This window comes from Exophiala dermatitidis (genome assembly GCF_000230625.1).
Source record: "Exophiala dermatitidis NIH/UT8656 unplaced genomic scaffold supercont1.4, whole genome shotgun sequence".
NCBI classification, from domain to species: domain Eukaryota; kingdom Fungi; phylum Ascomycota; class Eurotiomycetes; order Chaetothyriales; family Herpotrichiellaceae; genus Exophiala; species Exophiala dermatitidis.
In genome coordinates this window covers 2,809,690-2,824,360 of record NW_008751649.1, presented here as the reverse complement: position 1 = coordinate 2,824,360, position 14,671 = coordinate 2,809,690, and the positions used below count along the sequence as shown (strand labels likewise).

Here is a 14,671-nt window from a genome sequence, read left to right as displayed (position 1 = left end):
CGTACTATCTTATCTCGTCGCTTTTTCGAGGCGTCTAAGAAAGAGTCCGATTCCGCCGTAGTAGTAGTAGTAGAAGTAGATTGAGAGGGTTCGAGCGCGTTATCGATATTAGAGAGGTCTACGAAATTCGGATCTTACGAGAGATTAGCTAGTATATCGATATTTATATTATAAACCGCCGTTAGCGCTAGTATAAGGTTTATTTATCGTTTTATCGAGAATTAAGGCGCTTTTCTAATAATTTTATACTTACGCTTTAAAATACCGAATACTCGCTCGATATAAGTTCTTAGTTAAGAGTAACGTAAGTTAAATAACTCCTCTTTTATTTCTAGCTTTATCTACGCCCTATTCTATTTACGTAGGTAGTATCGCGTTTTAGGATAAGGCGTAAGTACGTAGTCTAAATTTATATATTCGGCGTTCGCGAGATAGTATCGATAAGGAGAAGGTATAAATCTACCCTTAATGAGCGCGTTCTATAGAACTCGAGTATTATAAGTAGAATCTTTCTAACTCGCGTAAATAAAGGTAAATCTAAGAAAAAAGTCGTAGATAGTAAGGATATTCTATAATAGAAAGCCTTTTCTATTACGCTAGAGTAATTACTCGATAATAGGAATATAAGCGGTAACGTAAATACTATCGAATACTCCGACGTAGTCCTTAAAGTAAGAGTAAAACTTACTATTACTTCTAATCTACGGTAGTATAGGAGACGTCTCTATTAGCTATTAAACTAACTCTAAATAAAGCTCGGTAAGTACTATTAGGATCCGGTTAAACGTCCTCGAGATCGTATCGAGTAAGTAGTTAAAAAGTAGTAAGGTATCTCGATAACTACTACTAGATCGATAGACGTAAAGGAAGATCGCTAATCTCTTATCGACGTCGATAGAATAGATCTTCCGGACGCTTCCTCTTAAGCGCTCGATAAGCGTTTAAAATATCTCTAGTCGAAGACTAGTGCCTCGATATAACTGAATAGGAAAGAGTAACTATTCCTATATCTATTATTAGCCCTAGAGAGCGCTCCTAAACGTCGCTTAAGGAGGTTTTCGACTATTACTATCGATAACGAGAATAACGAGATATAGCGTAATTAAGCGTAGGACTTTCGAGCGATTTATTATAGCGCGAGATCGGTTATCTACTCTACGAACCTCGAATTCTACGTATTTAACGCCTATAGTTATCGAAAACCGAGCGTAGAATAAATAACACCACTTTACGCGTTAAAGTGGCAAAATTATATGGAGTTATGGAAAACGCCTAGTAAAATAGCGTGAAAAAATATCGGGGCGTATCCCTGTTAAAGTGCTTAAAACGCGCTTTTCTTAATGGCACTTCAAGTTGCGCTTGTCGAACAGGCCCTTACAAAAGTCCAAAAAAACCCCCTCGCCGGCCGTAACTATTCTGCTATGCTTCCGTTGCGATGCTGTGATTGTTATACCTTGCGTATAGTTATGCCCAATCGAATCATGCCAAATAACCCCCAACAAAACCAAAGGACCAGAACCTCCCTCCCAACACCGGTGTTGCTGTTGTTGAGAATTGACGAGCCATTAGTTTCCCAGTGCTTGCGCCTGAACATTTTATTTCGCGTTTCGTTACCCAGTAAAGACCCCAATTTTCAATTTTCCATGGTTTATTCGGGACGAGTTGTGGATTCGCCCCCACGGCCTCCCGCTCAGTTCATATCCATTCCATCTTCCTCGTCACCCTCTGTTTCGTCGGCTGTTTCGCTGGGTCGATGGCTTCTCCGTCGGTAACGGTACCCGCAACCAGGTGCAAATCCATCCGGACCCTCATCGAGTTCTTCGCCTCCCACGACACGACCCTCAGTGTCCACGACCTCGCATAGTTCCATCAGACTCTGGCGACTGAGGCTTCTGAAACTCTCGGTTCGGACGACCCGGCCCCAGTTCATGAGACAGAACCGAGCAGCACGTGCGCGCAGCCAGTCCTCATCGGTGCGGCCGGCGCGCTCCCAAATGACGGCGGCATGTTCAATGTCGATCTCGCGGGAGAGGCGGTTGACGCACAAGAGGCGCAGCTTGGGCATGTCGTACAAGTTGGCCATGACTAGCATGCCAGCGACGTCGGTCAGGTCTCGACAGTAAACAGGATGAGGTGCAATGCTGTCTGTGTACAAATAGTACAGAAAGGCGCGCACCACGGGGTAGGGTTCGGGGATGTGCATGCGTGAGGTCTGGAACTCGATCATCTTGGATGCGTAGAGGCGTTTGAAGTGTGGCCAGCGGGCCTGCAGGATCATCTTGTGCACATGGATGGGCTGGGAGATGTTGGCGGCGGCGTCATCGGATTCTGAAACAAACATCTGACTGCTAGTCGAGTTGAGCGAGAAGCGAGGATGGTGTTGAGACCCTGTTTCGGAAATGTCGTCGTCATCGCTAGATTCTAAGTTGGCGGTGATGGTGAAGTCACTCATGCTGGTTTCTGGAGGTTGGTCGAATATGGAAGCAAGATCGGCACCAAGGCCGGTACCCACACCCGACGAACTGGTGTGCACGGTTTGTCGCTCGGATGCAAGAATGCGGTTCTGTTCCGAGGCCATGGTGGTGTCTTGGCTGCCTAGCAGGCCGTACCTCTTAAGATCGACCGCTAGGACTTCGCTGAGTTGCAGCTCTTGGTTGCCACCGATGGACTCGTCGGTGGGAGAGCCGAGCAGCCACACTTTGGTCCCGTCTTCGTTGATGGTGCAGTAGTGCCACTTGTACCCGAGCGGGAAAATTTCGAGGCCTTCCACCAATCGTTGCCATCTCAATGAGTCCAGCTCAAGGGAAGATAAATTGCAATCGCTGTGCCGGATGTTTGAGGCGGGCGTGACAAAGTCGAGCAAAGCTCCGGAGGAGCACACGTGGAAATGGTTACCTGACGACTGGAACGGGACGTGAGGCCCGGAGATGAACTTCAGCGACGATATCGCTCCCGGTGCAGTTGGCTTCTCTCTACGAGTAGATCGAATGTGAACGCTTCCCGAGTTCGCGGTGTATGTGTCTGTGCGGTCGGTGCGGCTAGGTTGAGACCACTGGTCTTGTCGCGTGATGGGTACACGGCCCATGGTGGAGTGTTGTTTTCCAGATGATCCTGAAAGTGCTGGGCTCCCTTTCAGATCAAGCCACCATATCTCGGACGACCGCTCCATATCAGCTCCGAGACCACCCAGTACCCACAGTCGACCTCCCCATATCCAGGCGCTGTGGTCGAATCTTTGCACAAAACTCCAGGTTTTCGACCACGTCCAGGTCTTGAGGTCTAGGTAGCAGATATCGTCCAGGATGTAATTGGCTTCGCCGGTCAGGCCACCAAGGATGAATAGCTTGTCCTCGTATACCACGGCGGCGTGTCTGGCCCGGCCCTTGGGGATGGGTCCTTGGATGTCTGGTTGCGTCCAGTGATGGTCCTTCAGATTCAGGATGACCACATCCGATAAGTACTCGCGATGTTCGTTTTCTCCGCCATAGACTAAAAGTTTATCCCCTTCATACAGTGAGGCTGAATGGCCCATGCGGACTCCGGGGATGTCTCCATAGTTGTCCACTAGCGTCCAGGTTAGCGTCTTCAGGTTCAGCCTGAGCACGTGATTGTAGACTTCGTCAGTGAATTGGTCGAAGCCGCCGAAGGCATAGATCTGGTCGTTGCCGCAATATGTCACCGAGGCATTGACAAGGCAAGCTGGCTTTTGGCCGGACGTCTTGGAAATTTTAGGCCTCATTCCATCTTTGGCTGTGAGGGCATTCTTGGCCGGACTTGTCGGCATCAGATAGGTGGACCCGGTGGGCGTGTTAGTGCCAGAGCCCGGGATTCGTGAAGCAGAAGAGAGTCCGGACCATGAATGATTGATACTAGGAGTAGGAGTGGCTTGGGAGAGGTGGGATGATTGTGCAGACGGATATGCCATCGTAGGCAAACGGGTGGTGGCTTAGCTGGCGCTGTTACGAGCCGGTCAGAGGACGGTGCAGGGGCTCAACAAAGAGCAAGTCACCCGAGTCGATGTTTCCATTCAGGGAGAGCAAGCCGCCGGGGCAAACTGGACAGCCTAGACGATGGCAAGCATTGAGTTGACAAAAGGATTCGGTTTGTATCAGTCCCGTACTGGATCTCAAAGTCCTCAGCTTGGTTAGTGGTGCAGTCAGTGGTGGTGGTCGTTGTCAGCAAAGACTTTCAAAAGTTGTCGTCGGAAAAAGACTGCGTTTCTATCCGCATGCCGACTTGGCGCTGACATAATGCAGTGCGTCACCCGGCCTGCAGCCACGCTTGTCCACGATAGGTTAGCGCCGAGACATTGGCCGCAGTTGCTGTGCGGCTGCCGTTGCTGTGTCAACGTGCCATCTCCACCGTTTTGGGAAGTACTTCAACTGCGCTGCTTCATGCTGAACGACCTTCTTTCTTTTCTTCTTCTCTCACCACATATCTCTCCATCCTCCTCACTCTCCTCTAAACCACATTCATCTTTGCATGTGCATAGCATACAGTCCACTAGATCATACTTGCATCCGCTAGATCTGATCGATCCCCCGACTGCATTGTCTTTGCACTGCAACGTTCGGTTATCCAATCATCCAACAATTGCAGCGACCACTGAGACTTACTAACCAACAACATTACGACAACAGCTTCTCAGGATCCATTCAGTTGTGTATCTTGAGATATCACTGAATTGCTGGACCAAAGGCACAGACTTTCTCGACAAGTTCTGATTGCTTAATCGACAACATTACTAACCCCCGAGGTCTTGATTGATCCTCGGTTAACAGGACTTTGATCGAAACATTAGGTTGTCCATTCGATCGAATTAGACCATCATGGCTTCAGTCTCTGTCTCGACGCCTCTGAAGAGCCATCATGGCATCTTTTCCACCAAGACCGCCGGTGGCAGAATGCCACTCACTCCCTCGCCCAGAACAAGAACGGCGAGTGCAGCCACCAACGTCTCTACAAACTCATCACCATCCACACTTCTACGGAAAGAGCAGTCTATCCACAAGCATGATCCCTCCACCTTCTTCTCCAGATCTATCTCGCGCTCTGTGTCCAAGTTTGCCTACGACAACTCGCCCAAGTCAAACATTGCAAGAGGGCGACAGTCCCCGAAACAGCTTGAGCTCGGAGTTTCTGAATGGACTTTGACAGGCACTGGACATAATGCCACCACGACACCCTCAAGAGAAAAGTCGAGGAAAGAAACAGTGTTGAGATCAAGAGTTGGCAAGACCACCATTAGACTGCCTCACAACACTGCAGACCGCTTCATCCCTAATCGGGCTGCAAGTGCCGGCCTGGCCACCGCAGGTTGTGGCAAGGCTGACGAGAACACTCGCCCACGCACCGCTGACGGTTCTACTGTGCTCGCCAATGCCGCTGCCAGTGCGTTCGACATCTCTGCTCGGGGTGCTGACGCAGACATCACGACTGCGTTGGAGACTCTGGGCCTGGATGATGACAACACAACCTCGTCATACAGCCGGTCAAACCCTGACTCGACTGCATATGAGACTTCCCTGGCCTCTGCTTGTGGTATCTCAACCAGCCAGCGTATCCTAGAGTTCAAGCCTGCTCCTCCCGAGTCGTCGAAGCCGATCGACCTGCGTTCTCAATACAATCGCCCTCTGAAGCAAGCCAGCTCCCAATCCGCACAATTCCGTCGCCGGATTCAGACAGCACCTGAGCGTGTCTTGGATGCACCAGGCCTCGTCGACGACTACTACCTCAACTTGCTCGATTGGAGCTCAGGCAACCAAGTTGCTATCGGGCTGGAGCGCAATGTCTATGTCTGGTCAGCAGACAGCGGCTCAGTGAGCTGCCTGTTGGAGACATCTCCCGACACCTACATCAGCAGTGTCAAGTGGTCTGGCGATGGCGCCTATGTGGGCGTTGGCCTGGGCTCTGGTGAAGTTCAGATCTGGGACGTGGAAGAAGGCACGAAGCTCCGAAGCATGTTCGGCCACGAAACCCGTGTCGGTGTGATGGGATGGAACAAGCACACCTTGTCAACAGGAGCGCGCAGTGGAGTGGTCTTCAATCACGATGTCCGCGTCGCCCAACACAAGGTCGCAGAGCTTGTCTCCCACACATCGGAAGTGTGCGGACTGGAGTGGCGCTCTGACGGTGCACAACTAGCCACTGGAGGCAACGACAACTTGGTCTCCATCTGGGATGCCCGGTCACTGGCGGCCCCCAAGTTCGCCAAGAAGAACCACCGCGCTGCCGTCAAGGCTCTTAGCTGGTGCCCATGGCAACTGAACCTCCTGGCCACTGGTGGCGGCTCTCACGACCGACACATCCATTTCTGGAACACGACGACAGGCGCACGCGTCAACAGCATTGATACCGGATCGCAAGTGACCAGCCTCAAGTGGAGCAACCACTACCGCGAGCTCGTCAGCTCCAGCGGCTTTCCTGACAACTCCTTGAGCATCTGGAGTTACCCTACTTTGGTGCGCAATGTGGAGATCCCAGCACACGAGTCTCGGGTTCTACACAGCTGTCTGAGCCCCGACGGTCAGATGCTGGCAACAGCGGGTAAGTTTAGATTTGTTCATCGTCGACTACAAGACAACAAATGCTAATGCGTGTTACAGCGGCCGACGAAAGCTTGAAGTTCTGGAAGGTCTTTGAACGCAAAGCAGGAGTCAGCGCAGCCGCGTCCAGAGAGGGCGGTGTGGGCAAAAGCAGTTCCATGGCAAAGCAGATGACTATCCGCTGAATCTATTTCCATAGACATAGGGCTGGTGGACATGGATTTCCCGAACCAAAGGGTGGTGCACCGGATTCGGACCTTTAAGCATGGTGTTGGGGTCCTTTTGCGTATTATTGGGGGCCAATACCATGGGTGACGATTAATGCTTGCTGACGAGGCTTCTTTTGGCGGTGATCGACTGATGGATTATGATGACTCTGTTTGTATTCTAATGAATTTTTTTTGATGCCTGGATAGTCAGGCCGAACATGGGTTGCTTCTAGCGAGCTCTTGAAATAACACTCCAAGACGAGTCTGAACCCGCTGCTTGACTAACGTGGTAGAGAAGGATCAAACTCCATCGAGGCTGACACGATATCTGCTCTGTGCTGCTACCCGTGGCTTTGATCCAACAATATCGCTCTTTGTCTCCCGGGCGCTTACTTGCAGCTCTGAAGCCGGACTGAGGGTCGTTACGATTGGACCGGCACGGCGTGGTAGTTGAAGGGCAGGTGTGGAGCGGATTCCTCAATCGCGGTGCCAGTTAGTACTAGTATGTGGTGTACGACTATAACGTGCAGTAGTGATGATAGTGGTGGTGGTGATGGTCGTGCTGGTGGTTGGTGGTTGCTCTCTCTAGCATCAAGCCATCAGCAGTACCTAGGTAGCTTTCTCTCGTTTCTCGTCCTCCTGCGAATCAAGTTCCCTGCAACACGAACTTGCCCACCGACACCAACACCATTCCATCTTCATCCCATCCTCTCTGCCGCTGCCGCACCCTCTCATCCTCATCCTCGGCGCTTAGTAGTATCTGCCGTCTGCAGGGGTCCCGATGGTTGCTTTGACCCGCTGTCCACCTTCTACCACCGAATGGCACTGAAATGCACGGCTCGGTGCATGACGATCGCCTGCACCTCCACCATCGCCCGTCACAGGCCAACGCGCTCGTGGCTGACCAGGGCATACGAGGTTCTCTCCATCCTGCTGGTCCCCAAAATCTCCGATGCCCCGGGATATCCTTTGTGTCAAGCCGTCCTCAGATCCACCGCGCAGTCTCGTCCCTTGCGACGCTCCAACGCCATTCTGCCTCTCCAATCCTGACCATTCACGTTCGTTGCTCCAGGCGCTGAAGCCTCCTGAAATTGTCGGACCATATGCCGCTAAGGTTTAGCATCACGTTGTTATTCTCAGGCCCTCGGGCTAGGCGCGGCGCGAGACTGTGGGTGGATGGCCCGCACCCTGACAGTAACATATACTTCTGAAGAGCTTCTCTACTGCATGTTTGTATACTGCTAGCCCAGCCCAGGAATAGTCGTCAGGGCCTGCCGAACAGCACATCATGGACCGGGACATGGTCGAATGACATGCTGTGCTTCGAAGCCAGCCGCAGAGCTCGCTCAGGCTACCCGGTAGGTACAGTATGCTGCCTTGACCCAGTTGTTGGACTTATCAGACCTCCACCATCATGCGTTCACCGGTCACTCTTCCGCGTTGCGGCTCCCCTCCTTCGCTGTCGGGCCTCTTCAATGTTTTTCCCGCCATCTACTGAAATCTTCCCCTTGCTATATTCCACGCCCTTGCTGGTCTGCGCCCTCTTGCGCCCGTCTGTGACGAACCATGCGCGTGGGTTTCTCTTCTCATCCATGATTGCGAGGCCGGCAGTCACTTGCAATCACTCCATCTACCTATGAGCCTTGTGTCAACCCTCGTTGCCGCGGACGCGACCCGCTACCCAACCGCAACAAAACCCGTGCAACCTGCTGCGGCTGAGTGTCCAACACGGCGCAGGGAATTCGTCTATCGGGCGACTGCTCAGGTAGTCTGCCTTGCCCGATCGTAATCTTAGTCTTCTCCGCCCATCGACCTCGTCGCCGCGAAGAAGGGCCAGCAGATCCGTTCTGTTCGCTTAGCTCACCGGCAGCCGTGGTCGACTGTGCCGCAAACCAAGTGCCCGAGTGCTAAGATGATGGCAGTGAGGGCTCCTCTTCCGTTCAGTCCTTCAACAAACGCACTATTTCCGACATTTTCTCCTTTCCCAGAACAGCCTGACTCGCCGCGGCCACGGTCTGCCGCACCGTCGGGAGTACATATGTAAGTCGAGCTGCGCTTGTATGTGCCACGCGTGGGACTGACCAAGGCAGGTCTGTACCAGAGAGGCCGAGGACTGCGGGCGAAAACCAACTCAAGTCTCCGGTAATTAATAGCATCACCTCCCCTCGAGATCCTGTGGCTCCCTCGCCCGTCAATTCGGATGTCACCAACTTTGAAGACGTGGATCAAGAGGTGGAAGAGGACGACACGGACGGAGGGAGCACTGCGGGAAATAGCTTTGTCTCGGGGGCGCCCCAGAATCTCAATGACATCCAGCGAGCACAAATCATCTCTCCGCTGAGGAACAGCCTGCGAGGTATTACGACTCCGCTAAAGGTAGGTGGCCAGAATCCTTTTGCTCGTGTGACCTATCCGGCTGATGAAGCCTGCAGCTCGACACTCAGTCCATAATAGATCAACAAATCCGTGCCAGAGTGGAGGAAGAGACTGAGCCTCAATCTGCTATACACATACCGACCGAGTTTGGCAAGTTTGTACGAGAACTCCTTCAGCTGATATGTTCCGCGTCGGTTAATTCTGTCTAGCCTCCTACCAGAACACCTGCAGAGCCACCGAGGCAGCAAGATAAGCAACCGTCACGCTCGAAACCAGAAGATCAGCTGGCCGAGCAGCCTAAAGAGGCCGAAAGGTCCAGGGCAGGCTCGACGGACTCAAAAAATTCCGAGTCGACCGTGACTGAATCGGCCACGCTCGAAAGCAATCCCGTACAAAAGGTTTGAGGAGTCCCTGGCTGGCTAGGAGGAAAGCTCTGATTCATCTTTATTCAGCCTCATGGTGCACCGATGCCTCCGACGCCACTGCAAACAAGCCTCCCTCCACTGCCGATACATGACTGGTCCCGGACTCCAAGGGCGCAGACGAGACAAGACCTTAATGTGTTGAGCCGTCCAGGTTCGAGCCTTGCCAGTAACTTGTGTCTTTCAGGCTGTGGTTCTTTTCACTGATCCGTTGCAGGCATCCTGGAGGGCGACACGGACGACCATCCTAGTACAGATGAGACTGGCGACGAAGGCCCATTGGATCCGGGCTTTTTGCGCGGTGCCGAGGCCGAGCTCAACGCCCTGCGAAACGCATTATCCGAGTGTTGGACATTGTGCAATACATTGGCAAGTCTCAGTCACATCCACCGGGAGAGGATATTCAACTTTTCTGGTCGTGGCGATATGCATGAACAAGCATGGAAAGCCTGCTGGAAGTTGTGTCAAAATCTCTACGAAACGCGAGAAGACAGTGGTCCAAACTCGTTTTCGCACAATTCATCTCGCCCAACCCTAGATTTGTGTCGCGACTTCTGTCAGGCGCTCTTCGAAGTTCGGGTTCGAGACAACGAAACGGCGGATTCAGTGTTGAGAGTGAGTTTTGAACTGAACAACCATCTGTTCAACACCCATGACCGAAGCCTTCCGGAGGCGTTCCGTGAGCGGACGTTAGATTTCTACATCACTCTATGTCATCGGCTAATGAAGCAGAAGTCGAAGATGGCGGAGGAAACAGACTCGCTCCTCCGAGCGTGTTGGTCCTTGGCTGAAATGCTGTTCAGTCTGAGGCAAAACCGACGAGAAGGCAAGAAGCCCGACGAGGAACTACTTGGGTCGGCCATTCTGGCATGTTGGGAGCTTTGTGACTTGTTCAGAGAAGGCTGGACACGAATCCGTCCTGAAAGAGGGACTCCACGACCCAGTCAAACGACATTCACGCAGGCATTCCATCAGGCCAAACGATCCGGATTTGCACCCCTGGATGAGAATATGAATCCCAGGCTACTGCCGGAAACCCCGACTACCATTTTTGAAGACACCGTCACAACCATCTCGCCAGACGAAGCTCCCACCCCTAATATCGTCGTTCTGAGAGCAGAAGAAGCATCTCGCATGTCAACCACCTCATCCGTCTCCTCCTTTTCAGCCGGCCCTTATCATAGGCAACCGTCTCCTAATTTCCGTAATCCATTATCCGCCCAGCCCGGGCCGACCTCTGCGAATTATCCCCGGTGGTCGGCCAATTCCTCCACTTTCTCGCTCCCAGCTTCCGCCATTTCGGAAGGTGGCCCTGCTCCTGCTTCCGCCACCACAGTATCAACCGTGCGAACACCCGCAGAAGATCCAACATTGATCCTTTTGAAAGCATTATTTGTCAAGGCTGCTCTGGCCACCGGGTTGGGATACAGTCAGAGCTCTGGCGACCCGAATCTGAATTCGCTACATAACTTTGTGAAGAACTTGCCGGACACGGCATTCGGCAATCAAGCATGGCAGATGTCATTGCTGGAGAACTACCGCAAAGCCATCATGAATGATTCTGGTTTCCGGAATCTGGGTACTGCCGGCACCGTGGGCGAGCGAGGGAAACTGAATTCCGTTGAAGTGGGCCGCGCGGTCATGGGTATGACTTCGTGCGTGTACGGGTTTGGATGGTTGAGAGATTTGTATCGCTATGTTTTTGGTTACTACGCCGAGGAGGCCCTGAAAGCGAATAGCAGTCATACTGCTGGTGGTGCTGGTGCTGGTGACGGAACCCACCATCCCGGTCGACGCCAACCGGCCGCGCCAGGCAAGCAACAGGGCATCGGGGTTACTGCTGCAGTCAGTCTGGTTGCTGCTGTCATGGACAGCACGAACAACAACAACACAGGTAACAAGAACAATCCGATGCCGAACTCAGCCACTGGTCCTGGGCAGCACGCACCTGGGGGAAGAGCAGCAGGTGGAGGTGGTGTTGGGCGAGCGAGCTCTAGAGGGAGCACTGCTAGCAATAGCAGTGGCGGTGGAAGTGCCAGTGGGAAATCAGGGACCGGCGGGCGGCGGACTGTGAGTCAGTAAAGAAGGTGTACGTGTGACACATGCCTTTGCCTACTACACGCTACTCCCCGGGGCTACCTGGTCTGGTAGCCGATGACACGGCAGCCAACGCTGCCTACTAGTATCCTGGATGGGAGGTACGTGTCACTGTTACATGGGCAGTAGTAGCTCACCTTGGTAATGATGATCTAGAAGAAGAACCATGCCGCTAAGTGACCACCGAGTGGTATGTAACCTACTGCTAGTCGATCCCTCCAAATGAGGATATGGTCTTGGGTAACTTCGGTGACCCTCAGCTTTGGCTGCGAGACATGCTCATCTCATTGTTAATAATACCTGGAGTCATCATGCGGCATCATGTTAGCTGCAAGGAGAACCATGGCTATAACAGTCTGTGCTATGTGACTTCGCAAAACTTCGGTATCTTGGCACAGAACTCACTGCCCGGCCATCAAATATCTGGTGAATCTGATTTTGTTCCGCAACCCCTTGAATCTTGTTCAAGTTTTGCTTCGTAACGCTGATCTGCACTGGCAGCAGGAACTGATAGAGTTTCTTCGCGCGTCTGGCGATCTCCTGCTATGACCCACTTGATCAAGAGTCCATACTTTATATTTGAACGTACCAAGGTAGGTATTCAACTCGCGAGTCACGGCACCTGGTTGCTTGCTCTGGTACGCGTTACGGAAGTATAATAAAAGGTAGGTGACCTCTTCTACAAACTTCACATCTACTTACTCACTGCATCTCTTCTACTTGAGTATTTGAAGCTTCCACACGGCCTGAGTAGTTGACTTACCCGCCTCTCCTACTCATGCTCCTCTTCTTACGAAACTCTTCTTCACCACGACGTGTCCTCCTTCACGGTCTCTGTTTGGACCCTGGTTAATACTGTGCCATCGCTCGCCCGGAGCCTGGGGAGGCTTGAATCCCAGAGATATCCACTTGCGTACCTCTTCTACTCACGTACCTCCTTCTTCTCTACCAGGACTCCTTTCCTTCACGGCTTTTAGCTCTTTGTCTGGGTGAAACCGTCTTTCGCCCTTGGAAGGATTGAATCCCAGAGAATCCACTTGGTGACATCTAGACACAAACCACTTCTACTCACCTTACCTTACGTACCTCTTCTGTACCAGGACATCTTCTTCTTCACGGTCTTTGTCTGGTCAATACCGTGCCATCTTTCACCTTGGGCCTGAGGAGACTTGCAGCTTGAAACCCAGAGAACCCACTTGGTCAAATCGAGTCGTTCCAGGTTGTTCGAGGTGAAGTGTCGTTCTCTACTTATTAACGCTACGCAATACAACTCGCTCTTCGTGGATTATATATAGCCAGCTATCTACCCAGCTATGGATCCTCCAGAGCCTGCATCTTTCCCTCCTTCTGCAGGACGGGGGGTCGAGGATGGAGACTGGTTCAACCTATCAGAAACGGAACTTGAAGTCCTTCTCGAAGATGGCATCGTACAGCATTCCTCTTCGACAGCCAGTGTACCTGGAAAGCGGTTGCGCAAGGTATCAGCTGCACTACTCGGTCCACCGCAGAGCACCACTGGAAGTCTTTCAAGCTCCTCCAGCGGGTCCAGCACGGCATCAGTCCGAGCCCTCGAGTTCAGCACTTCCGATGCTCTCCTACACCGCAGTGTCAGTTTCGACATGCCAACCACACTGGTCAGTACGGAAACACTAGAATGGATTGGCTTCACAACAGCCACAGCCGCGGAAATCTGCCACAGATATCAGACAAGGCCGGATCCACGCATCAACCCGGACTCGCTTATGGACTATGTCGAAGGCCATATTGTCCAGCTGCAGCTACCGGCATTTCGAAATATGCCACCAGCACAGGCTTTAGAGAGAGTTGGCATACAAAAAAGTGTCCAAGATGCTCTCTTGGATCCTGACTTCACTGCTCTCCTCTACACGCAAGACCTGCATTATTGGTTGAGAGATACGTTGACGACGAATTATGCAACTCTGATACGTCTTCAAGACCGACTGAAGAACCACGCTGTTCGAAGCGTGGCCTGGAAGAAGGAGAAGAGAGCGGCTGGCCTCCAGCAACATCAATCTCAGATCACGGCGTCCGCCTCGTCGTCAACACCCGGTACGCATGAGTTGGTGCCAGAGGTCACTGCAAACCCAACTCTACACATGACGCCCGAAGACCACAATCTCCCAACAAATCAAGTTGAGCTTCTCCTCTCTTCAGACCAAGAGCCAGATCCTATCATCCCACCAGGCTTCACGGCACTCTACAAGGGAAAAGCAGCATGCGACATGCCCGATGGACCTTCATGGATTCAAGAAGACGGCACCTTCGCCATGGCAGCCCTGTGGACCCTCCCAGGTGGCGACTTTAACTCTGAGTCTGTCGCCCATTATTGGACGCCCGAAAAAGAAACCGCCGAGCAATCCAGATCCTGGGCCGCCCGACGAAGCCCCTACTCCGAGACTTGGCTCATCCGAATTCTCGTCTCTGACAGTTTCGTCCACAGCCTGAAGAAGGCCACTCTGTGGTATTCACCAGACTGGAAACAGTATGTCTGGCACTGTCAAAGCCATAGACGCCCTCCGCCGAAATTCGACTCTGGTGCTGCTGGTGTGGACGTGATTCAAGGCCATATCTGCACTGGAAACACCGCACCAATCAATACAATTCCGGAGCACGCCCAGATCACCGAAGAGAACGTCCTTCAAGTGCCGGTGGGAAACAAGAAGAATAAGAAGAAGCAGCAAAAAGCCACGCAGTGGGCCTTTGTGCACTGGGATGCTATTAAGCGATTAGAAGAGGAAATTGATGCTCTAGGCGGACGCCGGATACATATTGATATTACTGCTTCGACAAAGGCATGTCACAGTTGGCAACAATCGCTTTGATCGGGAGGATGAGCAGTCGGGGACTCACAGTATCTGCCCCGGGAAGGGGGACTTGAACTGAATGCTACTGTATTGCCATTTCTCACCGTGGCACGGAAGCTGAAACCCTGTGGCCCGCCCGCCTCAGCCCCCAACCCAAGTGCGGTGTTCCACAATATATATATATATATATATATATA

General features: G+C 52.3%; 4 protein-coding genes across 4 annotated transcripts in view; 3 read left to right on the top strand and 1 right to left on the bottom strand.

Moving 5' to 3' along the window:
- Nucleotides 1-1,202: 1,202 nt before the first annotated feature.
- Nucleotides 1,203-4,184, bottom strand: HMPREF1120_05331 (RCC1 and BTB domain-containing protein). Its single transcript, XM_009159501.1, has one exon. The coding sequence runs from the start codon at nucleotides 3,923-3,925 to the stop codon at nucleotides 1,691-1,693; it is 2,235 nt and encodes a 744-aa protein (XP_009157749.1). The 5' UTR covers nucleotides 3,926-4,184; the 3' UTR covers nucleotides 1,203-1,690.
- A 229-nt stretch (nucleotides 4,185-4,413) lies between these two features.
- On the top strand, nucleotides 4,414-7,139 carry HMPREF1120_05330 (uncharacterized protein). The gene is made up of 2 exons (XM_009159500.1): nucleotides 4,414-6,546; nucleotides 6,606-7,139. The coding sequence occupies exons 1-2, from the start codon at nucleotides 4,830-4,832 to the stop codon at nucleotides 6,728-6,730; spliced, it is 1,842 nt and encodes a 613-aa protein (XP_009157748.1). The 5' UTR covers nucleotides 4,414-4,829; the 3' UTR covers nucleotides 6,731-7,139.
- Nucleotides 7,140-7,370: 231 nt separating this feature from the next.
- On the top strand, nucleotides 7,371-12,102 carry HMPREF1120_05329 (uncharacterized protein). Its single transcript, XM_009159499.1, has 6 exons — nucleotides 7,371-8,794; nucleotides 8,845-9,130; nucleotides 9,187-9,288; nucleotides 9,340-9,528; nucleotides 9,583-9,721; nucleotides 9,770-12,102. The coding sequence occupies exons 1-6, from the start codon at nucleotides 8,667-8,669 to the stop codon at nucleotides 11,632-11,634; spliced, it is 2,709 nt and encodes a 902-aa protein (XP_009157747.1). The 5' UTR covers nucleotides 7,371-8,666; the 3' UTR covers nucleotides 11,635-12,102.
- A 6-nt stretch (nucleotides 12,103-12,108) lies between these two features.
- The window catches only part of HMPREF1120_05328 (uncharacterized protein), a 2,872-nt gene continuing 309 nt past the window's right edge, over nucleotides 12,109-14,671 (top strand). Inside the window, exons 1-2 of the mRNA XM_009159498.1 lie at nucleotides 12,109-12,314; nucleotides 12,384-14,671. The exon at nucleotides 12,384-14,671 is cut by the window's right edge and continues 309 nt beyond it. Coding sequence (XP_009157746.1) covers nucleotides 12,963-14,492 — 1,530 coding nt within the window. The 5' untranslated portion in view covers nucleotides 12,109-12,314; nucleotides 12,384-12,962 and the 3' untranslated portion in view covers nucleotides 14,493-14,671. The remainder of the gene's footprint in view (nucleotides 12,315-12,383) is intronic.

Excerpts from the sequence above, each read along its gene's own strand:
- HMPREF1120_05329 (XM_009159499.1), top strand. The coding sequence starts at position 8,667 with ATGATGGCAGTGAGGGCTCCTCTTCCGTTCAGTCCTTCAACAAACGCA. Across the intron at positions 9,131-9,186 it reads GTATTACGACTCCGCTAAAG|CTCGACACTCAGTCCATAAT; the intron begins GTAGGTGGCCAG and ends TGAAGCCTGCAG. Across the intron at positions 9,529-9,582 it reads AAAGCAATCCCGTACAAAAG|CCTCATGGTGCACCGATGCC; the intron begins GTTTGAGGAGTC and ends ATCTTTATTCAG.
- HMPREF1120_05330 (XM_009159500.1), top strand. The coding sequence starts at position 4,830 with ATGGCTTCAGTCTCTGTCTCGACGCCTCTGAAGAGCCATCATGGCATC. Across the intron at positions 6,547-6,605 it reads TCAGATGCTGGCAACAGCGG|CGGCCGACGAAAGCTTGAAG; the intron begins GTAAGTTTAGAT and ends TGCGTGTTACAG.
- HMPREF1120_05331 (XM_009159501.1), bottom strand. The coding sequence starts at position 3,925 with ATGGCATATCCGTCTGCACAATCATCCCACCTCTCCCAAGCCACTCCT.